Raw genomic sequence first — 24,636 nt, forward strand, 5'->3', positions numbered from 1 at the left:
ACATCAACACTTTTTCCAGGCCACTAGGCTCATGACATCAAAAAATCCAATAAACTATCCCGCATAATCTCTTTCGCAATGAAATCCATTCCCCATCAAATTAAACTACCCAACCATTATATCTAAGCCGGATGATCCGTCCGCAAATTCGAAATATCAAAAGCACCCCCTTCAAGATCAAAATCACGAGCAGGACTAAGAATACCAGGAAACTGAGAGGAATCTCTCCACAAGGAACTTGAGTTGGCATCGTCGTTTAGCATGAAATCAAGTTGGCCCATCCACGATTCATCTCCGTCTTCTGTCGAGAAAGCGGCAGTATAGAGATCTGGATCCAATTCTTGGGCTGGGTCAGTGGTGTGTTGAAAAAAGGTGTGAGAATCACAGATACCGTTGCGATTCTCCGCGAAAACTTCTGGAGTCGGGATTGTATTAGTATCAAATCTTTCCGATAGGTTGACTGTAGAGTTTAGAGTCGTATTTGAATTCCTTTCCATCGAATTGCTTGGTTCAGCTTGTTGCACATAGATCGAGTTTGCCAGCGTCGGTATTAGGTTTGGCTGGGATACTTTGCCAACGAAACTCCACTTTAGCGGCAGTGCATCAACGACATTCCACTGTACAGCCAGCTCTTGGATCTGCGCAAGCGCTTTGCTAGCTACCGGCCACTCATTCTGTAGAGCCGTCAGAGTCTCCATGCAAATCTGGAGTCTGCGGCGCGCGAGGGATATTTGAGTTGGCGTGCGTGAGGTACTGAAGAGAAGATGCATGATGGATGCTGTGAGGATATGATGGACGATGAATGGAAGTGCCGATGTAGGTTTACCCTGCTTAACATTGCCCGAAGATTGTAGTTTGCATGTGGGTTCTGCTAGATAGTGTTTGCGGAATAAGTGGATATATTGCGTCATGCGAATTGCAGCAGATGATATCGTCGCGAAGGCAAGTGAAAATGAGTCACTTGCCGGTGGATCGCCGAGATAAGGGCGATGAATCATGAGAAGAGACATTTGGTAAGACATTTGGAGAAAGAGGGCGGAACGTGGTGGTATAGATGCGGCTGTGGAGGTGGGAACTAGCAGCCAGGATGGCATAGCTTGTTTGAATGCTAGAAGTTCTGCTCGTGCCAAGAGTAGCAGGCGACTTCTTTGGGAAAGCTCCAAGGCTTTGAATTCAAAGGAGTATCTGCTTTTATGTCAGTGCAAATATGCTTCCTGTGTGGGGGCATGTGTTACATTTGGTCCATGAATTGATCGTGCAATTGCCAAAGTCCACAATTATAGCTGAAGGCAAGCTCATCATGTGAGGCGTCTGCGCCCAATAGAGAGTGTAGAGTTGGTACTTGCACACGACGCCATGGAACTACACAACTGATGCCAAGCATGGTGGCAGCTATTCTAAAGAAAATGGTATTAATGTCGAGTGTCTGTAGAGATATTTCCATGGGCTCATTAAGATGAATGAAATCTTACCGATCGATAAAGAACAGTGACCAAAATGTTCTGAGTCGATTTTCCTGCTCTTGTTCTAAAAGTCTTTTGGAAGTGTCAGACTTGGAAAGAGCACCTAGACCAATAGCATGGAGACCAAGACCCATAGCAAGACCACCGGCCATAGCTAACGAACACAATTCAGCAAGATTATACAGGTTTGGAGAAGAAATCTTACAGATATATAGAGAGGCACAGCTATTATGCTCCTGACTCAATTCCCTCCATGCAATGATACTTAGCGCTTGAACCACCGGTAGAGACGGTTGTTCACGACAAGCCTTAACCGAATTCATATCCATGCATTCTTCAAACTCCTTCCCAGCATTCCTCTCTTCCTGAACCGTCGAAAACAGAGCTCCCGCCGCAAAAACAGACCCGTACAAAAGATCCAGCGCCGGCTCATCAAAAGGATAGAGTTCGGGATAGAGTTTATAAGAAGGGGGAATAAATTGATGTACAGGATTGAGCTGAGTTATAAACAGATTCATGAGATTTGTTTTCAAGCTCAGATTGTAACAGGCGTCGTGGATGGGCATCATGTTGTTGAATACCTGTGACCTTTTACGCGCTTCAGATCGGGCTACAACTGCATCAGCGGAGGAAGGAATGCAGAAATTACCAGATGGTCCACTGAACATGGGCTCTCCTTTATCCCCAAGGTCAAGTCTCCACACTAGTGTGGCAATATCATTAATAGCCGAAGAAGACAACGGGAGCTCTGTACGAGCCGTATTCCTTTGCTCCACGACTGAAACATTGTCTTGATGAGAAGGCAAACTTGGAGCTTTCGTCGTGTTGGCCAACGACAAAGCACTGGAAGGATTTTCGGACGACATCAAACATGAAGCTTGGCCCGCTTGCAGCTGAGCTAACTGTGCACGAAGTGTCGAGTTCTGCTCTTCCAAAACAGCCACACACTCTGCATCCCATTGTTTGCGTCTTGATACATATACAATCAGTTTATACTGATCAGCACTTGATGGTACTGAGTGCAGCATCACTCACTTGCGTGTTTCAACCGTTCCTGCATATTGACAATCCTTCTCAGATGCATTACAGAAAGTGCATGATGGGCGTAGACCATCACACTAGGAAATTTTAGCTAATGCTCTATGGGATCTATAGCTAGGTATATATATCGGGATTCCGCCCTACCTTTCGTTTTCTCTTCCGACACTCCTCACATGCTACTCCTGTACGTTTTTCTTTGCGATGTGATTCAAGATCCATAGCTATGTAGGATTGGAAAGTAACTGGCAGTATTAATTGTAGTTCATTCTCTATTCTTCTTTAATTGAATTGAATAGATAGTTGAAGGTTGAATATTTTTCTTGTTGTAGTTTAGGTCAAGTTGATCCACAAGTAGGTGCACGGACTTACAGGACAGTTTATATAAAGTATAATTCTACATTAAAAAGATAATCTTAATAAATCAATTAAGATTTATAATTGCTCTATAATGAATCATTTTAAACTTGAGATAAATAATTATTAAGTACAACAAATTTACATAATATAAAAATTTTACTTAAAAACAATTTACTAAAAACACATAATATTACATCTCAAATCTCAAATCTTATAATTCTTAATTCAACTTTAAATATATAATTTTAAAATCCTTTTCAAATCTTTAATATAATTTTAAATAATATTCAATTCATCTTCGAATTTAAATTAAATTTTAAAATTGATGAGTTTTAATATAAAATTATTCTTTCTTTTTTTTTTTCAAATCTTTTATTTTAAGAATCTATATACGTATTAATCTATTTATAGTCTTGAAATTTACTTAGTTATCTAAGTAAAAAAAAATATAAAAATATAAAAATATAAAAATATAAAAATATAAAAATATAAAAATATAAAAATATAAAAATATAAAAATATAAAAATATAAATATAAAAATATAAAAAATATAAAAATATAAAAATATAAAAATATAAAAATATAAAAATATAAAAATATAAAAATAAAAATATAAAAACTTATACTAAAAAAATTCTATAAGAATAGATACCTAGTAAGAATAATTAATAATTAATAATCTAAAAAAAAAAAACATAAAAAAAAATCCCTAGTAATTATAATTATAATTATTCCCACCTCACCACCTCACTCCTTCGTAAAACCTAACAAAAGTTCTTTTCTTTCTTCTTTCTTCTTTCTTTTTCTTTATACTATTAAAAGATTATTAGATCTATTTATAATATACATATCGATATCCTGAGTATATTCTAGATAGATATCGATGTATAATTTATTTTATCTCCTTTAAATTTTTCCTATTTTCTTCTTCTTTATAATGTTTTTCTCTCTCTTTCCTTTCTTTTTCTATTCTTTTTAATAATAATCCTATAAAACAACCCTATAAAAACAACCCTACTACCCCCCCTCTCTTCCCCTCTCTTCCCCTCTCTTCCCCTCTCACTTCCTCCCCTCATTCCTCCCCTCACTCCTCCTCCTCTCATTTCCTCTCCCCCCCCTAAACCTACCACCTACCACCTACCCATCACCCCCTATTCCTCCTCCCCTCTCATTTCCTCTCCCCCCCTAAACCTATCACCTATTCTCCTCCCCTCACATCCCTCACATCCCTCGCATCCCTCACATCCCTCACATCCCTCACATCCCTCACATCCCTCACATCCCTCACATCCCTCACATCCCTCACATCCCTCACATCCCTCACATCCCTCACATCCCTCACATCCCTCACATCCCTCACATCCCTCACATCCCTTACATCCCTCACACCCCTCATACCACTCATACCACACTACATCAACACAACACTTATTTTCATTGAGTACCCAAGTACCTGAGTACCCAAGTACCCAAGTAAATAAGTACCCAAGTAAATAAACAAGTACTTCCCTCCACTAAGTAAATAAGTCAAAAATCCAACCTACTTCCATAAATCCCACATTTCCTCAATCAAACTAAATCTAAATCGAAATCGAAATCGAAATCGATCAACCAGTGAACTCAAAGTAAAGATAAAGATGAACCCAAGTATTTAGGTACCCCCCTGCAAAGAATCTTTTTTATTATCGCATGATTTGAATACGAAGAAGTATCGAAGACATACATACACATACACATGTATATATACATATATAACAAGTACACATTACCAAATTCACATCACACTACATCCACTCTCACACTTCTCAAACCCCCAACAACACTTCAAACTTTTGTTACTATTATTTTGTTATTTCGGATTGGATACTGGATCATCCTGAACATCCCTGTAGGCGATCTCCCTCCGAGCTAACCTCCCTTACGATATATCTCCTCATTCTCCTCCTCATCGAATGATATTCTCAGCGAATAAACTCACACAAACAAACCACCAACACCATGCTATTCCATCCCATCCCATATGTATATCTGCCAAACCTAGCAATTCCCATACTCCATGTACCGATCGCTGAATGACCATCTAATAATGCTCAAATCCCATCTAGGAAATTTGAGGGGTATCATCCAATTCCATATATTCATAAAAAGCAAACACACAAAAAAAAAAAGCACAACTCCACTCCACCATTAATTAATTGCCACGTGAATAACATCCGAGAAGATCGTTGAATCATCGAGGGGGAAAGACCCATTTAAATCGACCTTTCACAAACTCAAGTCGGACGGTGTCTAAACATTGGTGGAGCTTGCGCTTGAAATCCCACAATATAATTCTTTTCCTCTCCCTCCATCGTCGTCCATTTAAGCGGTACCGTCGTCAACACATTCAAGAATTGCTCTCCATTCTTTCGATAATTGACAAGAGTAACCTGTGATTCCAAGCCACATTCGAGAGCGGTGCGAATAGTTAATTTCGCCATGGCGTTGGGATCATTCTTTGGATTTTGTATCCCCTTCATTGTGGGTGCATTGCCGAGGTAATCAAAGGTGTTGGGATTAAAAGGTTGTTGTAGGAATCTGCAATTCTTGCCGATGATTTCGGTTTGAGAATAGCCCGTGAGGCGTTGGAAAGGTTCACTGCAGTAGACGATTGGACAGTGAGGACGGGAGGAATCGCATAGGACGAGAGCGACACCGCTGTCGATATTTCCCAGGGGATATGTTGGATTTGGACGACGTTGGATTTGAAACTGGGTCATGTTAAAAACGGAAAGTGCTTTGAAGAGACTTCACCCAAACGAGAGCAAGCAAGCTGCTTCGAAGGTAGAATGGAAAACGCACCAGAATTTGTAATACATCGAAACCACTTGGAGAATACAAGCCTGGATAAATCATAGGATCGGAAGAAGCAGAATCTCGACTATCTGGTCTTGGACTTCCACCTTGTTGAATTTGTTGATCTCTCATGGCCGCATGTTCTGCATACAAGGCTTGAAGCTATTGTGAAAGGATAAGCCTCGATGCACACCCAAGGGATGTGTTGAGAGATACATGACAATGTCACCCTCTCTCACACACGAGTAAGAGGAAGGAAAAGCAAAAGACTCACCTCTTTCAGCTTCCTAAGCTCTTCTTCATGTTCCGGAGACAACATCATTTCGAACGAGTATCTTTTTTTTATTTCAACGCTTCTTCAGAAGATGTATGACTCGAGGATTGGAGGATGGTGATACAAAGAATTACTCTGTACTTCTGGACATTGGTGGTATTCTTTTTTGCTTCACCCTTTCCTTTATATCCATTCCCTCGAAATACTTTGAAAAGGTTTAGAAATTATGATTCGATCGAAGTGGGGAAGAGGAGGGGAGGGGGTTGGAATGGGTGGAATGGGTGGAATCAACATTTTGGGGTACCGTTATTTTAGTATTTGTGAATTTATAGTTTAGGATTTAGGATTTAGGATTTAGGATGTGGGATTAGGTATTTTAATATTTAGTCCTAAATACTAGGAAGGTACTAGGTAGAGACTAGGGAGATATCAGAAAGATACTAGGTACATTCTTGGATGAATTGAGAAGGGAGTGGAAATAGTGGAAATAGTGTAAAAGTATGAAAGTATGAAAGTTTAACTTTGACTGACAATCGAAGTAAGAAGGATTATGAATTTATGATAATACAGTACAGGTAGGTATATCTAACGTACCCTGGACTTTCTCTTTATCGTAAAGCTACTTTATTCATTGTATCCATGGAGTACTCTGTGATGAAAAATAAACATAAGCCGACGACTCGACGAGTAACAGAGAGAAATTATATAAAGTGTACTAGTATCTCATGTAATGTGTATAAAGTACCTAGATAGGTATATACCTAGTACCCACCTATCCATGAATATAACAGACAGACACATCGAGCAAGAAGGAAGAAAAGAATCAACACGGCCGACCGAGAGAAAGGGAAAATGCACGATTCGATCGTGAAGCGTGCCCAGGTGAAGGATGTTCAAAGCTTTTTCCCTCTCTCGATCCCCAGGACATCGCAATGTGAATCTAAAAGGAAGTGACGATCGACCAATCATATCTTCAAATTGCCGAATTATGCGAGGGAAAAGATATATTTGGCACGTTTCTCGTCTATGACCACTGCGAGTCTGCGATGGACTGGTCCTGATATATACTGTAGGTAACATATTATACAATCTTGCCCAAGTCATACTGGGGCGTCGATTTGGACTTGCATGAATCTCGAGAGGCTCAATCGGAGAAATAGATGAGACATCTGAATCTCTGGATACCTACTAGGGAGTATGGAGGCAGCTACCTAGTCTTCTCTCGATCTTGAAACAATAAAGTTACTGAGGAGAACATCATCCTTAAAAAGAATGCTGACTCATCATGTGATACTAGCATGGACATGATGGAATCGAACAATCAATCAATAAAAATAAATATCCTAGGGAAAAACATCTCTGATCAGTGTGAATGTGAAACTAGTAATAACTACCATGTGCATCTCAAGGCACATGCCGCGGAAGAGGAACGTATCATCCATCTCACGAGATACCGGTATCCCTAGATATACTAGGTATCTGCCGTATATTTCCCATGTTCCGGTCTGTCGATGAATGTCGATATCGATATCGATGATGATGATGATGATGATGATGATGATGATGATGATGATGCCTGTCTCGCTGGTTTGGGTTGACACTTTACATGCAGTGACGGTACATTGGACGGTATGAATATCCTTGCGTGCGTGCGTGCGTACATTGCACTTACATGTGCACTTACATTTGCACTTACTAATACACTCACACTCGCACTTCCACCTGCACTTCCACCTGCACTTGCCCTTGCCCTTCTAACTCTAACCAGACAGGTACGCACCCTCACCTAGCCCCCTCTCCCTAGTCACAAATCCAAATAAGTGGAGACTCACACCACATTCCGCGAATCGATCTGGATCTAAAGGTTTATCCGAGTACCGAGCCCCCTTCACACAAGTTACAACTAATCAGTTACCACTTACCATTTATCACTTACCACTTACCACTTACCACACCCCCGCCTTCAACTTTTGTTCTCCTTCTAGGTAGTCTTCTCCTCCGTCCCGAAGGTCCTAGGAGGTGCAGTAGGTCACACACATACCTGGGTAGGTCACTGGTATCGATTCGATCCATCCTAGATATCGATATTGAATATCGATACGATCGATGATCGAGAATTGAGCATCGATGATTGAGAATCGAGGGACGCTTGAGATTTGCCCATTCCTCCTTTTAATCTACGAGACACATGGGGGGGGGGTCTGGATACCAGGTATGTATGTAGTATGTACGGAGCAATACCTCCTGTTTGAATGCAATGGAAGTCTTGGACATACCTACAGCAAAACCTCTCCATAAGGATACCGGTTTTTGTAGACTTTTTTAAGGATATATAGAGGTATCCTTGTATAGAGGTATCCGACTAATCCCGACCCGGTAGTAATTGATTTCCGATTAGTCCCGATCGGGCCATTTCCGTGACATTTTTTAGAGTTTCAATTGAATCTCTTAAAAACCTCAGTATATTTATTATATAATAGCTAATCCTAATGATTCTACTGATTCAATAAGAATATTCATATGATTTTGGGATCGAGAAATATAAGGATATCCTAATAGAGAGGTTTTAAGGATATAGGCCTTTTTTAGCCCTGAAAATTTTTGGGACCAAAAAAATTTAAGAATAATAGAGGTTATCCTTATAGGGGGGATCCTTATAAAGAGGTTTTGCTGTACCTAGATATTGCATATTCACCGCTTGTTAGTTGTTACGAGTCCCGTACCGTATTATGAATTTCTGGTGATTCCGGACTCTTGTGCATTTCTTGTTTAGAAAAGCGTTGAGAATGAAATCGTATGTTTATTACAAATCGTATCTGGGTATCTACCTAGGTATCTACCCACGTACTTTCTCGTGATTAATCAAGTTACCTATGGCATGGCATCAGATTTGGCTTTACTTACGAATGACCCCTTTCTCATTTATCTCTGGTTGATATCAACATCATTATGAATCGATTACTTACTATCAAATACTCAGTCATCACATCACTTTTGTCACAGATGAGTTACTCACCTAAGCATGATATCCAACTTACAGCCATTCACTCTACCCTATTGTGATTATGATTATGGATGCGTATAAATAATATCCAGCTCAAACTATTACTCAGGTATTCAAAATACTATTAGTACTATCAGTACTATCTAGTAGGTATTCTTTACTGTAATCCTCTTATTATTATATAGAAATCACATTTTTATATCAAAAGCATTTTAGGGTTATCTTGAATTAATTATATTACGAATAGGATTTGAAGAGATAAATGATTAAATAGATATCTATCTATATTACAATTCATTATTAAATAATATCCAGCTCAAACTATTACTCAGGTATTCAAAATACTATCAGTACTATCAGTACTATCTAGTAGATATCCTCTACTATAATCCCCTCATCATCACACAGAAATCACGTTTTTATATCAAAAGCATTTTAGGATTATCTTGAATTAATTATATCACAAATAGAATTTGAAGAAATAAATGATCAGATAGATGTCTACCTATATTACAACTTATCATCAAATAATATCCAGCTCAAACTATCACTCAGATATCCAAAATACTACCAGTACTACCTAGTAGGTATCCTCTACCGTAATCCCCTCATCATCGCACAGAAATCACGTTTTTATATTAAAAGCATTCAAGATTATCTCGAATTAATCATATCACGAGTAGGATTTGGAGAGGTAGGTGATCAGATAGGTGTGGTGTCTACCTATCCATGGATATTACAACTCATCATCACATTTCAGAATCTAACGAAATGCTAACGGCCACACTTGAATCGAATCATCTATCCAGCCATCCAAGAGCTTTCTCTATGGTTCATGGAGCCCGAATTCGTGAGATGTTCATCTGCTAGGTACTAGGTACTAGGTACTCTAATTTATGCTGTAGCGTAAGTCAAACACGTGATTGCACTGAGTACAGTACCGAGTCCCCATCATGAATACCCGACATATATTCCTATCTGTGAGCATCTTGAGTCTCTTCCAAAAAATGAGAAATGAGAAATGAGATTGATTCTCTTGATTGGAAATGAATGATGATACCTATACATATCATGTCATGTCATATCAAATATATCCCATCTCATCCCATCTCATCTCATCTCATCCAAATTATCTATATCACCAAGCCGTTACCTGAATAGTTACCTATGTAGGTACCTATCAAACTTCCAACCCACAAACTTCCAAATACGCAAATCGAACACCTATCTACCTTAAAATACCTACCTAGATACATACATACATACATACATACATACATACATACATACATACATACATACATACATACATACATACATACATACATACAATCCAAAAGTCGCATCAAAGATCTTTCTTTAACAAACCCAATAGATGAGGAAGACTCTCGATTTCTAGATTGCAGATGTACTTCTAGATTGCAGGTGTAGATGTAACCTTACGGTACCTACCTAGGTACGATGTAGATATATCATAGGTGATCTTCCTTATTCGTTCTATCAATTTTTTTTTTTGGAAAGTTGATTTTTTGGAGGTGGGAGATGGGAGATGTATGGTGAGATGTAAGATGGGAGATGGAAGATGGGAGATGTGAATTGGAAAGGTATGAGATGTAACATTATGATAGATACCTAGGTATCTTGATGATGTATATAAAATCGAATCAGATCAGATCAGATCTCAATCTATATCTCAATCTATCTTTCAATTTATCTTTTAATTTATCTTTTAATTTATCTCTCAATTAATTTTTCAATCTATATCTCAATTTATATCTCAATTTATATCTTAATCTATATCTCAATCTATATCTCAATCTATATCTCAATCTATATCTCAATCTATATCTCAATCTCATATCTCATATCTCTGAAATACAAAAATACAAAAATACAAAGTATAAGAAAACAGGCTAAACGCATTAGGCGTATTACGTAATCATCTTGATTGATATAGTCAACTGGATTGTACATAGCTTTCAATACAATATGCACTACACTTAATACTAAAACCTTACCTACGATATACGTCTTTTCTGTATAAAAACATAAAAAAATAGATATAAAAATCCAAAAATTAATTATCAATCATTAATTACTATTATAAACTCACTCTTAAGTCTCGACTCTTTCATTCACCTAACAAGCCAATCCAATCCCGGCATCTCCTCGGCCCCAGTTCTACCTCTCACCTCTCACCCTCGAGTTACCCTCACTCTGAACGAAATAAACAGTATACCGAAAAAAGAATATTGTTTCTAAAATTCTCTTTTTAAACTTATAATCAATAATTTTGATTTTAAATTAAAGCAGATTATTTAAAAGCTAGCAATTTATCATAGTTCTTTAATTTATCTATCTTATTTTATTCTTTTAAATTGTTATCAAATTTTCAAATAATAATATTTTAAAGAACTAGTCTTGATTTTGACGGGTTTGGTATACCGTTTATTTGAGTCACCGCCATCACAGAACTCAAAAATGCCTCAGGCCCCCACATCCCATCGCGCGCAATAATTTTATATCAGATACCTAGACCGATAGAAAGCAAACCCTCACCACCGCATCTCTCCTCTCCTCTCCACCACACCCCAAATCCATCTCGAGATTTCACCATGGCGAAAAAAGGTATGTGCCTCATTCCTTATCCCTCATTCCCTCATTTCCCATCTCGCATTTCCCATATCCACTCCTCGATTTATTCTCTCTTCTCTTCTCTTCAATCCTCCAAGCTCCCCCTCCCCCTCCCCCGCACACAAACCCCAATCCAACCCAACCCTCACACAAAAACAAACCCAACAATATAAAAACATAAACTAACACCCCTCCCCTCCCCTCGCAGCAAAATCCCGTACAATCCCCGTCCGACTCATTTCCATGGCTCTAACGGGCTACTACAAGACGCTTATTCGGCCGCGGACGCATCGTCCGCTTAGTATGTTGAAGTATGATCCTGTTGGTGAGTTTTTTTTCTGAGATTTCTTCTTTGGTTGGGATTGGGTTTGAGATAGGTTTGAGAGGGGGATGAGGGGTTGTTGTGGAGGGAGAAGGAAAAAGAGGGGTTAGAGAGAGAATGCGAAATCGAGATGTGCTAGTGAGGAGAGAATTGAAAGCAAAGAGGGATTGCGATTGGAAAACGCAAATTGGGATTTCTCTCTATGATTGAGAAAATGGAGATGGAGATGCAGACCGAGACCGAGATTGAGATTGAGAGTGAGAAATGCGATTCGCGAATGAAACAGGGAGGATGTGGAATTGAGAAAGCACAAACTACGATGTGGAAATACATTAATTTACATTCGCATTACATTCTGTCGAACGAGGAAAAGGAAGGGAACCTCAAGGAAACCAAATTACATTCGAGTCACACTCCAATTGTCTACGCAGCATGTATACGGCCAATTCACCGTCTCGTCTCGCCTCGCCTCGCCTCGCCTCGCCTCATGGATACTTCATAAAATCCAAACACGTCTACGCGCTTCGACCTGTTCTCCTCTCCTCTCCGAATCTGTATTCGACTCCTTCACCTCTCTCTCTATCTCTCTACTATCACCAACTCGGAATCTCAATCCGCCAGCTCAATCTCATATCTATCTCTCCCACCCACTTCTCCTTCGCATTCCATCGCAACCCCCCCGCTTATCTCGAAAATTCCACCTCCGCCTCCAACCCCAAATCCACACTCCTCACACTCACACAGACCTCGACCAAATCCACCATTCCCATTACACTTCCCTTAACCTTCTCTAAAAAATTCAAACTGCAAAGCTAACCCCCTTTCCCCCATCTAGTTCGCAAAAAGGTCCTCTTCCTCGAACAAAAGCGTGGCGGTGGTGGTAAATAAATAAATAGATCAATCACAATCACAATCACATCCATATATCTATCTATCTATCTATCCATCCATCCATCAACCAAAACACCACACCACACCTAAACCACGCCCTCACCTCACTCCAACACAACACAACCCAAAAAGACAACGAACAACAACACATACACACATACACACATACACAGAAAACCCATCAAAAAAAAAGATACCAGAAAAGGCATGCGCGCAGTGACAGAGATCCATATATATGCTTGTGTGAGGAAAGGAAAGAAGGGAGGATCTATGGCATACCCATACCAAATAAGGGAGATAGATGATTATTTGGATGCATCCTCCGGTATTTGCTCTGGGATAATTTCAAAGGGGGGGGGGGGGGACATAAGAAGAAAATTCACAAAAAAAATGCCTTTATACTACACGAGGAGATACCATAGATTTCGTTGATTTGCCTGTGAGTGTGGATACCATTACTCAAAAAAAGAGTGTACGAATAGGTTGCATGGAATGGCGTATGGGATAACATCATGAATACAATCACCATTTTATTACTTGGAGTCACATGAGACACTGTAGTGAACATGATTTGATTGAAAATATATCAATGCAAATTTTAGGTTTCTAGATCATCTAGCAAAAATGATGCACATCTTTCGTCCCTCTACCTTCCCGACATATATAAGCGATATTTGCGAAACAGCGTGTTACATATTGTGGACCTGATCCCATACTTTTCTCATATCATGTAATAACTCTCCACCAGGCAATCCCTTTCAAGCCAACGAGAAACAGCCACTTCAAGTATGTTAAAAATATATTTTTCTCCTTCGATACACCAATTGCAAGTTCTTAAAGCAATATCATTTCTCTTTCGTACGTCCAAAATTGTGAAAGTTTGCAAACATGTACAGGGAGGGCAACAGTAAAGTGGTTGTTGACAATAAAACTCGAAGGAAATATGCTATCATCAGCCCAAGTTGGGCGAATTTCAATCCCGAGGCAGTCAAGTCAACGGTTGAGTATGATATTGCCTCCAAAGCTGTAGAATATCCACCTCACTGAGAGTCTGGAATGATTGTCTTGTTTATTGGCGGGCGGCGATTGATTCTTGGGGCTTTCGCAGGTTTGGTGGGTTGTAAATCCTGAGTATGAAGGGATGAATTTGATCTTGCTCTCTTCATAGCGTTTCGCTTGATCTCAGGTGTTGGCTCATATCGAGGTTCTGGTGCCCTTGAGCTTGCAACTTTTGGTTCTCCACTCGCAATACGATTGTAGCTGCCTGTACCAGTCCCACGGGTCGCTTGAAGTCCGATACTGGAACCGTGATTGTTTCCTAGTGCCGGCTTTTTGAAAACTCTCTCGTCTTGGTTATGAACTTGATCTTGTGAAGCATCGTGAGGAATAAAATAGTCCTGGTAGTCGCCTTTCTTCAAAGCGGATTTAAGTGGCTTGTTCGTTCGGCGTTGAACAGATTCTTCTGCAACTGAAAGAATGGTCCTGGACGCTTGAGTTGGTGTATCGACAAATTCTCCTTCGAGAGTAAGCATGACTTTGTTAATTTTAGATTTTGGGGTACCAAGGTGTTCTTCTTCATAAGGATAGTACTTGGGTCGACTCTCCATCTGTGCAATCTTATCATTCGATACCTGACGATTTTTGTTGTATACTCGCTGTAAATCCTCTCGGCTATGTGCAGATTGAACCATTGGCATAACATCCTCCAAATCAGTCAAAGGGCTTGTTGCGAGAGTAACAATAGTAGAAAATGGTTTAATTGGAGTCTGACTTCCGCCACTGTTGTCACCATATGTTTGCGAAGACGATAAAGTTCGTGAATGTTTTTTGTTTACTTCATCAGTCGGGAATTCACGGACTCTATGTTGATTTTCTCCCATGCCGTTTTCAAGTGGTTGATAATGGAAATTGCTAGATCGCCGCTCAGCAGGTCTGCGTGAAGACGATCGATTATCGTTGCGCGATGTTGGTTGAATCTCATCAAAACGATGAGAATTGCCAATCAAATTTTGAGTACTTTTAGTCATCGCATTCATGTCCTCCAAACGCTTTCGTAAACGATCATTATCCTTCATCAGATGCCCATTTTCTTCAGTGATTCCACGGAGTCTTCTATGAGCGCCTTCAAGTTCATCTTTGATTCTAAGAATTTCCTCTCGACAAGCTTGTGATGATGCATTTTGACTTGCCTGCTCTTTGCGAATTGAGAATATCTCTTGTTTGTGTTCTTGTTTTAATTTCTGAAATTGATCAGGGGATATGGATCTTGCCTCTAAGCTTTGAAGCTGAAGCTTTTGCTGTAATAACTGGTCTTTGTATGCAGCTATCTTCGAATCACGCTCGCTGATGGTTTTTGTATGCTTATCAGTCGTCTCCTTGAATGCCTTTGATTCCTCAATTGCGGTTTTGAGTCTCTCCTCAGTTTCTGCTTGTTTATGTTTGAGGTCATTCACTAAGGAGTCATGCTGGGCGAGTAACTCCTTTCTTTGAGAAAGAGCAAGCTGTGTAGTCTCCTGTCGAACTCTTTCTGTGGTTGATCTGCAATCCATTTGAAACTTTTGATTCTCTATTTCTAATGCCTTCATGGCAGACTCGACATCTCGAAATTTTTCTTCTGTATCGCGTAACCGTTTTTGCGTAGTAGTAATTGTCGTTTGGTGAGTTTGGATATCTTTCTCGGCTTGAAGCTTTTCATGGTTGGCAGCGGTAAGAAGGCCTTCCAGTCTAGAAGTCTCAGTGGTCAATTCGTCGACCTTTCTCTTCAATTTGGGGTCTTCTCTCGGTTGAGCAAGTGAGATTGCGAGTTGTTGGGTTTTCTCCATTAACTCTGAATGAACACCTGCCAGCTCTCTAGTTAATTCATCCATTCGGGCGACATTTGTCTCCAAGTCCGCTTCTTTTGATTTCAGATTCGCCTCCAATTTGGCGTTGCTCTCTCGGAGCATATTGATCTGCTCACTAAGCTTGGATTTTTCATCCATATCACCGCTGATTTGGACGAGACGTTCCTTAAGATCATCAAAGAGCTTGACAGTAGACTCCTGGAAAGTAATATCCTTGCTACCGTTATCATCAAATTTCGTTTCAATTCTAGAGTAGAATTCTTCGAGAATCTTCGTCAGAGTTTGTGGCCACTCCAATGTTTGGTTGAAAGAATTGGTGAATGTTTTTGATATTTCGTCAATCTTTCCATTGACACATTCGGCAGAATTCAAAACCTTTTTGAGAATCCCGTCTTCTTTTGTGAGTTCTCCGAGGGTGTCGACTGGTGGTTTTTTGAGAATTTCCATGACTTCTTTGTGGCGATCCATGTCGCCATTGAGTTGATTTTGAAGTTGCTTCATGTCATGACGTACTTCTTCTAGTTCCTTCAACTTTAAGTTATAATCAGCCTTGAGGCGTTCATTCTCACATTGAAGTTCTCGAGCCTGCTTGATGTCCTCTAATAAACATCTCATTTTCTTCATTCGAGCATCAATCTCCATAATCTGTTGAATCTTTGATGCTTTGAACAACATTTCCATCGATGCCTTCATCTCCTTTGATTCTCGTCTAAGACTCTGATGGCAAACGACAACATCATTGATGTGTATTTTGTAGTCATTGGATAAAACATTCAATCTCTCAACTCTCTTTGACAATTTATCTTTGCTTTCCTCCAATTGTTCGTTGATTAGATTTGCAACTTGCAACTGATCATTGAGAATTGCAATCTGATTCTCTTGATCTTTGATAACAACTTGTTGTTTCTGGCACTCAGCGACAAAGTTATGAAGAGCATCGAAATCTAGGGAAGATCTCTTTTGGCAGCTACTGACGTGATCTCCGGTTTTATTGTTTTTATCTTGAGAATGCACAGCTGCTAATTTGGTGACTTTGGAAGCACTAATATGACTCAATGTTACCTCAGATATTCCTTGAGGTTCAAGGTCATGGGGTTTAATTGGTCTATTTACGACTTTTCGCTGAGCCTCATGTTCACCCTGAGTTCGTGGAGTTGTTTGAAGTCGAGGTGTCTGGGTTCGGGATATGTTTGCTTGAGATACAGTGCGCGAAGGTTCAGGATGGCCTGGCTGGAATGTGGGATTCGGAATCGATTGATTAAATTCATCAGCAGAATCTTCTACTTGTGGATTATCCTCATATTCTACAGAATTCGCCGTGGAATCTTCCGTTCTGCCATCCGAGACTTGAATTTGAGAGTGTTCAAGAGGATCAGCATTCTTCACTGACTGGTTCATCGATCCTCGTTGGACAAGTTTGTCATTGGTACGTGATCTCTGGGGTTCTGATCCCAGGGATGCTTGAATCTGCTTTGATAGCTCTTTCTCAGCAGACCGAATTTCTGAATGCTGGGGTTGTGGTACTGGTACTGGAGGTTTGCTTGGCTTTTCTCGCTGTGCTTGCAATTTTGGTTCGTCCGCGAAAGCTTCTGGGAATGGACATTTCTTGACTAAGTTACCGTAAACATTGATTTTGCTCACGGCGAGACGATTCATTCTACGAGAGAGTCAGTCGATAAACTTCGGACGAAAGGGTAGATATGCTTACTGATTTGAAGACTTTTGTCTTAGCCGGGGACGATCCGCATAATTGGTTGGCGTAGCAGCATTTTGTTGAGGTGGAGGTAACCCAACTAGCTTAGATTGTTCACTGTGAGAAGCTTTCAGCATCGGATTATTGTTCGATTTACTGAAAGAGGCGACTTCATTGTGACTTGCAGACTGCAGAGTGATATTATTTGGCATTGAGATATTTCCTTCCGTCTGAAGTGGCGGGTTTGCCATGCGCTTGGTGGGCTTTTGGACAGGAGGATGGATGGCTGAGTGGTTCTGAACAATGGGTCGTGCAGCTTGCTTAGGACCGCAGGCCTTGACTAACGAAACAGGATCACTATCGGGGATTTGATGATGTTGAACATTGTTACGCAAGACTGAAGAGACACCTCTCGGAGGATGACCCAAGTTTTGTAGAGGTATGTTGCAAGTATCGGGAAAACGCTCGTTGATTGCCGTGTTTTGAATGGGAGGGGGTGGTATCTGCTCCGGAGCTGGCCTGTCGGATGGAGCGGTAAGAACATTGGACTTTTGGTGGTGTTTCGAAGCCTTAGCAACTGGTAGAGGGATGCTTTTCGGATGTTGAGCCGAAGTAATTAGAGGTATGTTGTGAGTATCAAATGGCTGTTGGCTCAATGGCATAACTTCACCAACAGGGATTACTTCTCTCTCCTGAATCTGCCTAACAGATGCAAGGACGCAAATATCGGGGACAGGATGAGTTGCAGAAGCATGATGGTCACCAGTGGATAACTTCTGCGTATGATTCACCAGGTTTGTCGAAGGTTTGCCGTGAAGCTCGGGGTTGGGAGTAACTGTCAAAACATCAGTATCAGATTGACCTGATAGCTACGTAGTTCTGTTGCGATCAGCTTACCTTTCGCCAATTCTTTGGGGGATTTCTGTGTTATTTGAGCTACAACTTTCGGTGCAGATGCATTCTGGACTGTCGATCCATAATTCCTTGGTCCAGGGTGAAATTTAAAAGGAGCTTCTTCTGGCTCTACTGGCCTCGAAAACATTATGGTTTGTGGTATATTGGTTTGGCGGGCGACATTGATGGATGGTTCGTCATTCTCAGAGACATGCGGCTTTTGGAATGATGGAAATGTATTATCGAATTGAGTAGTATCTTCAATAGCCTGAGTATCTATCTCAATGCCTGCAAATTGAGTCTCTTCAATCAACGACCGAGAACCGAAACTGGCATTTTGAGTGTCTATTTGATCAGACTCTTCATCATTCCGAATTGCTTGGGCATCTTTTTCAATGTCTGCAAATTGAGTTTCCTCAACCAAAGAATTGTTGCTATCTTGCTGAGAATGGTGAGAAGGGTATTGCTGGGGCATCACTTGTGTATTCAAGACCATTTCATCCGATTCGGAGCCAACGTCAATCATTTGAACATCATCAGCGTCAAGGTCTTGTTCTTCATTTATATTTGAATCGTGATACCAATCGGCATCGCCAAGAAATGTATCGTCAAGGTAATCTTGCTCAGAGGGAGGTGAATGGGGCGGAACAACGATTTGGCTCTCCTGTTCGTCCGGGTTCAAAACCATTTTGACGAGCGTGAATCACTAAATTCGTATAAAAATTAGATTTTCTCAGAATCTGCAATATCTGAAGAAGCTCCTACCCAAGAAGGTGGCAGAAACTTTTATCTGCGGAGAAATGACGAACATCCAGAATAGATTGGAATTTGTTCACGTCCAGGGTTAAAATGATCGAGTGGGCGGATCTGATGTCCCTAATTCCCCTTCGTTTGCCAGCTCAATAGGTAATATGATTCTGATGTAAATCCTCAATGAAGATGACAATGATATGCGGTCTGTTACTCCACGTACATGATGAATGAAATGCAGATGAAATGAAGGTATACGGAAATAAAGAGAGAATCGACGAGATGTCAATTATGACATGGATGAATGAGGGAATAGAATGTGGGGTACAAGTGAAATTTAGGTAGACGATGTGATGTGTGAGTTTGACTATGAGGGCAGGAGCACCTTCGGTCCTTCCTTTCCTGCTACATTCGCCAGCGTGAGCCAGCGCAGCTTTTGCTAGGCAGACCCAACCAGCATTCGAAGATAAAGGGAATCATGGAAGTGGCATATGTTGCAATGAATATTTCCATGGCACTATTCGATTTCTCCATGTTCTCGTGACAGATGAGGATATATTATTGCTGGAGGTACAGACACGTGATGAACGCGTGATTATCAAATCTGCTCGACTTCGAGATCCATCAACATGTAAAGCCCATCAAGTAGCTAACGAAGATAAAGTTTGATAGAATACCCATTTCACAGACCAGATCTATCCTCGTTTAGAAGTCTCACGAGATATGAGATTCAAAAAGTAATCATATCCGAGAACGTACTTCACCGCATACCTGTGCCGTCGTCAAGCATTGTACTGACCGTCACATGCAAGTCACCTGTTGGCGTTTCCGTCTCCCGCAAGATCTATTTTAAGATTCAGACTTCCTTTATCGTTTCAAGGACGGTAGTATCGAGTGTAGTATTCGAACGGACGAGGGAGTCGACCGTATACCAAACAGCACACAAGTACACGAAAACTCTTCAAACGCTCCATGAATCAGCAATATCCAGATCTGTTTGGAAAATCACTACATTCCAGCCAAAATTTCCAAATGTATCTCAAGTGTCTCCAATTCTGATATCGATCAAACGACACATACGTGTAACTACCCATCACATAATCTTTCCCGACGCCTCAAATCCAACCACCTACCTAAAGTTCTGGCAGAACCACGAGCACCCGAAACGCATCTACCTTTAAAAGTATTTCCCAAGCTCCTCTCAAGCTTGGCCTCATTTTATATCATCTCTCGATCCAATCAACATCATCAAAATCAAATATGTTGCACATCTTGCGGAATATTTGAATGCTGTACTGTATGTATGTAAGTAAAAGAGTATTAAAACATCCCAGCCTGCTTTGATATTGCGTGTAGTTCTATATTGCGCGGGGGACAATACAATACATGTTTCTTCCAAAATATCATCGGAAATCTACCGACCGAACCACACACATGTAAGATCTTACCAAAGTCCCCTAACCAATCCCTCTGCTTTCCCTCACAAATCCCCAACTCAGACCGTCTCACCACATCACTCTCAAGTCTTCACAGCCACTCCAAAATCATCTCTTCTCACTCCCGCAGAAATAAAGATTCTCGGCAGTCACCAAGGCAATAAGCATGCAATTATAACCCCATCCCCTTTCCCCATAGGTCGATAATTACTAGCGCCAATATGTTGGCGCTTAAAATAGTCCCCTCCACGAATCAAACAAACGAACTACACTTCATGCAATATTATTTGCAGCAACCCTTATACCACTATTTTTGTGTGAAACTCATGTATGGAGTATGGATATAGAGCTATACAAATAGAAGCCACCCATTCGGCGACCACACCGAGGATATCTCCAGTAGCAGAATTAAGCTATCATGTAGCAAAGTATACAATAGCGCTTACAGCCATCTGTGCACCATAAATTTACAAAAATGGAGCAAGGAATAAATATATCCCCTCCCTCCCGTCATTTAATCACACCATTCGGTTTCTTCATCTCCTATCTGATTTGTCTTTTTCTTTAGCTGTCTCAATTTCTGTATGCCACTATCACTATCACGGCGTCAGGGGTTTCATTAATCTTTTTCTTCTTCATCCTTTCCTTGAATGTCATTGGTTTCTTTGATTCTTCAACAGGAGTCTAGCGTTCTACATTTGAGTTTTTATATTTGAGATTTTGATTCAAGGATTACCTAGTATTTCATTTCACTATGAGGTCCACTGTCCCCCTTACTTTTGTTCTCCTCTCTTTCTTTCCTGATGTAATTTTTGCTCAAAATTCCTTCTTAACGTCTACTTCTACTTCGGCACTCATATCTACCGCATCTACACTTGTGTCAAGTACTGCTACAAGTTCCTCAGAGTCTCAATTGTCAGCCGAAACACCGTCCCCATCACATACGACCTCCATATCCCTTACTCCAGCCATGTCCTCCAGCTCCGTTTCCTCGTTTTTTGCCGCACTTGCAACATCCGAGCCCTCAGCCCCCAACAACCCACCAGCCGGCGATGCCGCGAGTACGGGCGGAAGTGCCGGAGCTGATAGTGATGCAGGTGCGTCTGGGACTTCGAGTGGTGGTGTTCAATTATCGAATGGAGCTATGATTGCGATTATTATTGCCGTGATTGGCGTGTGTCTCTTTGGAAGTATGAATCCCTTCTTTTATCAAAGAAACGACGAGGAATTAACATAATGGATAGTAATTTCAGCAACACTGTTTTATCTCGCCAAGAAACGTTCCTGGGAGGTGCGCAAGAAGCTACGGGCTTCGGCACGCAAAGTAGCCGTTGCCTTAACACCCAGAAGAGCTACATTTGGTAAAGACGTGCATAAAAGACCCGGGGGCCGTGGACTGGAGAGAATAGACGAGGTACCGCCCACGCCCAAGATATCGAAGACATTTGTGAGTGTGAACGATGTGGAGAAAGGGGAAGGGAAGATGATGGAATTCGAATTGTCGGATGCGCCGAAATCGAAATGGGCGCGGAAGATGAGAAGTGAAAGATAGATGGTGGTGATAGCTGCTGGGACGGCTTTTGTTTTGTGTTTTGATGTATAAATATTTGATACCCATGGAATGATTGATATGAATTGGATAACGTTTGTGGATCATCCCTTCGTTCTGCGAACAATGGCATTTGTTTTTGTGGGAGGCATAGTTTGCAGGTATTTGAATTTTGGCGCTTGAAAATTCTCATTTTATGTATTATGAAAGGGGTATCATGAAGTCTCAACTTCGGACTATTACAATCTTCTGAAAACGTTTCCACTGGCGCTTCGTCTTGCATCTTCGCGTCTACTCCTGCTGTTGGCAGGCTTGTCTTCTGTCTTCTCTTTATCTTTTTTACCAGCAGGAGCGAATGTGACCGAACGCTCACCAACAACATCGCCCCTGTTTTTGCTAACCCTACCAGTGCCTTGTTTGCGGGCTCCCAACGCATTGTCTTTACGTTGATGACCCGATTTCTTGTAAGACGAGGAAGAAATACGCATCTCAGCAGCTGGCTTAGGCTTCGACACAACCTCATCTTCACCATCGCTTGATTCATCCTCACTATTGACCTTGCGCTGTTTGGTCTCCTCACCACCACCGGGAACCTTAGTACTAGGGTTGAGAGCTTGGAACTCTCTGCTACGCTCATCAACAGCGAAGTCTTCGTCCTCGAAAAGCTTGCCGAAACGCGAGTCACCCAAGAGACCAGCATTCTCATCAACCTTCTCCCTACGCTCTTGTTTCTTGAGTAATTTATCGACCAAGTTCTGGTTGACCTTGACCTTCTTGCCACCTCTGATTCTACTGGCTCGCTCCTTCTCGACCTTCTCCTTGACTCGTTTGGTTCTCTCGTCTTCCCAGACATAAGGATTAGCAATCAACCTGGCTTGCTCGTAGAGCTTAGAAGCCACGAAGTAACCATGCATATATGGTCGTAAAAGATTGGTAGTTCCGATGAGATGGCCCAAGTTGAGAGCTTTGAGTTCCGGTACTGTTAAGAACTTGTAATTATCGTAAGTTTCACTTGGTGCCTCCTCTGCCATTTCTTCAACCATATTATCCAAGAACGAACACCATTTGGGTGCGGGACCCAGTTGTGGAATGAAGAAGGCATGTTGCTGCTTTCCTTCGTTGGCCGTGAGGAGCATACCACTGTTCTTGCACCACGCTACTGAGTTGATGTCCACTGCTGGTTCGACCGATGTCCAGGCTTTTCCATCTGTTTCGTCCCACAATTTGATGATTCGTTTATCTGCGGATAAGATTTTCTTTTCTTGTGAAGAAGTGGTCATGTGCATCAAAGTCTTGATCGCATAACCATATCCTTGATCTTTAGTCAAGATTGGCACAGGTCGTCGAAGATCATACAATTGTACTATTCCTTCGGAGGATCCTGTCGCAATCGATATTCCCGATCTGTCGAAATCAAGCGCAGTAATTCCTCCTTGTTGACCCGCGAGAATTCCTACTCTTGCTTTGGATCTTGAATCCCAAAACTCCACCGTACCAATTGACGTCCCAAAAGCCATGAGGTTATGACTTTCTTCGGCAATAGATGCACAATTGACACTTCCAGTATTTATGCCTCCTTGTAAAGCGCCGCCGCCGGAAGTCGTCAGGTCATCACCGCCAACATCAATTTGGTATGGTTTCATGTAACGTCCTATTTCGAGATTCAATCGATATACTTCTCCAAGACCGTCTGCATTAACGCCAACTGCAGGTATTAATGCTTCCGTCGATGCTCTATCGTAGACAAGGTCACGCCCGTACCGAGGCAATCGAGTTTGATAATGACATCCGCCCTGTGTATGAAATTCTAGTCTACGATCGGTTTGTAGATGAAGCGATTTTGTGTAATCGCTAGACAGGAGAATGAAGGAATGATTAAGGGTTGTTGTGTGTCTTGCGAATGAAAGCGATAAATGAGGAAGATAATGTGTATGGATTTGCGGTTTATATGTGCCAGTACTCATAACCCATTCCCCATCCTCACTAACTCTTATACAAGAGCTAGCCTCTTCGAATTCGAAATCCTGTAAAAGTTCGACGCGGTTGGCATATTCTGGATCGTTTTTCAAACTACGCTTTCTTTTGCGAGCAAGCCAGTCAGGTAGAGGGCGTGCAGTGGAAGCACCCGAAATGGTGTACACAGGTACATCATTTGGGTTTGTGAGCTTCATGTTGAGAGATTGATGAGATCAAATTAGGTTGTTATTCTCAATGATAGATGTTTCGGTTTCAATTTGCCATCTTGTGAAAGATGTCGCATTCAGACGGCTTCAAAATGAGAAAATTAAATGTCGGCTCTAGAAATTATTTTCTTATCGAAAAAGCACGGCGTCCGGCGATACTTTCAGCCGGCGGCCGCGACGGCCGCAGCGGCAAAGCGGATTTATCAAATCATGCTGACAGGGATAAATCAGCCTGTTCGAACAAATAATAGCTGGGCGAGCTGGGGCAAAATCAGGGTAGCGCAATTTAATTGCTTAGTCCGAGTAATCGGTAATTTTGACGATGCCCCGAAACCATGTTATCAATAACTCTTGTAGACTATTGAGACTATCGTCAAATACAGGTACCACCTGCCCAATACTTTGGACCATTATATTTCGCTGTCTCAATGCTTTCAAGATACCCAATTCATCTGCGATTCTACTC

The 24,636-nt window shown here is 41.1% G+C and overlaps 7 protein-coding genes across 7 annotated transcripts; 3 read left to right on the forward strand and 4 right to left on the reverse strand.

Moving 5' to 3' along the window:
* Positions 1 to 122: 122 nt before the first annotated feature.
* On the reverse strand, positions 123 to 2,723 carry EAE98_010292 (uncharacterized protein; the record flags this gene model as incomplete). Its single annotated transcript, XM_038957913.1, has 6 exons — positions 123 to 1,185; positions 1,236 to 1,397; positions 1,473 to 1,617; positions 1,669 to 2,432; positions 2,499 to 2,581; positions 2,649 to 2,723. 6 exons carry the CDS (start codon positions 2,721 to 2,723, stop codon positions 123 to 125), a joined length of 2,292 nt encoding a protein of 763 aa, XP_038805705.1.
* Positions 2,724 to 5,135: 2,412 nt separating this feature from the next.
* EAE98_010293 (uncharacterized protein) lies at positions 5,136 to 6,019 on the reverse strand (the record flags this gene model as incomplete). The annotated part of the gene is made up of 3 exons (XM_038957914.1): positions 5,136 to 5,612; positions 5,704 to 5,859; positions 5,972 to 6,019. 3 exons carry the CDS (start codon positions 6,017 to 6,019, stop codon positions 5,136 to 5,138), a joined length of 681 nt encoding a protein of 226 aa, XP_038805706.1.
* Positions 6,020 to 7,482: 1,463 nt separating this feature from the next.
* EAE98_010294 (uncharacterized protein) lies at positions 7,483 to 7,960 on the forward strand (the record flags this gene model as incomplete). The annotated part of the gene is made up of 2 exons (XM_038957915.1): positions 7,483 to 7,558; positions 7,776 to 7,960. The coding sequence occupies 2 exons, from the start codon at positions 7,483 to 7,485 to the stop codon at positions 7,958 to 7,960; spliced, it is 261 nt and encodes an 86-aa protein (XP_038805707.1).
* Positions 7,961 to 12,145: 4,185 nt separating this feature from the next.
* EAE98_010295 (uncharacterized protein) lies at positions 12,146 to 12,433 on the forward strand (the record flags this gene model as incomplete). The annotated part of the gene is made up of 1 exon (XM_038957916.1): positions 12,146 to 12,433. One exon carries the CDS (start codon positions 12,146 to 12,148, stop codon positions 12,431 to 12,433), a length of 288 nt encoding a protein of 95 aa, XP_038805708.1.
* A 1,429-nt stretch (positions 12,434 to 13,862) lies between these two features.
* EAE98_010296 (uncharacterized protein) lies at positions 13,863 to 18,940 on the reverse strand (the record flags this gene model as incomplete). Its single annotated transcript, XM_038957917.1, has 3 exons — positions 13,863 to 17,322; positions 17,374 to 18,193; positions 18,256 to 18,940. The coding sequence occupies 3 exons, from the start codon at positions 18,938 to 18,940 to the stop codon at positions 13,863 to 13,865; spliced, it is 4,965 nt and encodes a 1,654-aa protein (XP_038805709.1).
* A 1,825-nt stretch (positions 18,941 to 20,765) lies between these two features.
* On the forward strand, positions 20,766 to 22,093 carry EAE98_010297 (uncharacterized protein). Its single transcript, XM_038957918.1, has 2 exons — positions 20,766 to 21,628; positions 21,683 to 22,093. Exons 1-2 carry the CDS (start codon positions 21,193 to 21,195, stop codon positions 21,988 to 21,990), a joined length of 744 nt encoding a protein of 247 aa, XP_038805710.1. The 5' UTR covers positions 20,766 to 21,192; the 3' UTR covers positions 21,991 to 22,093.
* A 133-nt stretch (positions 22,094 to 22,226) lies between these two features.
* On the reverse strand, positions 22,227 to 24,158 carry EAE98_010298 (uncharacterized protein; the record flags this gene model as incomplete). Its single annotated transcript, XM_038957919.1, has 1 exon — positions 22,227 to 24,158. The coding sequence occupies one exon, from the start codon at positions 24,156 to 24,158 to the stop codon at positions 22,227 to 22,229; it is 1,932 nt and encodes a 643-aa protein (XP_038805711.1).
* Positions 24,159 to 24,636: the final 478 nt, after the last annotated feature.

The sequence above is a fragment of the Botrytis deweyae genome (genome assembly GCF_014898535.1).
Source record: "Botrytis deweyae strain B1 chromosome Unknown BDEW_035, whole genome shotgun sequence".
In the NCBI taxonomy this organism is placed as follows: Eukaryota; Fungi; Ascomycota; class Leotiomycetes; order Helotiales; family Sclerotiniaceae; genus Botrytis; species Botrytis deweyae.

Coding starts and splice junctions, on each gene's coding strand:
- EAE98_010297 (XM_038957918.1), top strand. CDS start 21,193: ATGAGGTCCACTGTCCCCCTTACTTTTGTTCTCCTCTCTTTCTTTCCT. Junction 21,629..21,682: donor TGGCGTGTGTCTCTTTGGAA/GTATGAATCCCT, acceptor CATAATGGATAG/TAATTTCAGCAACACTGTTT.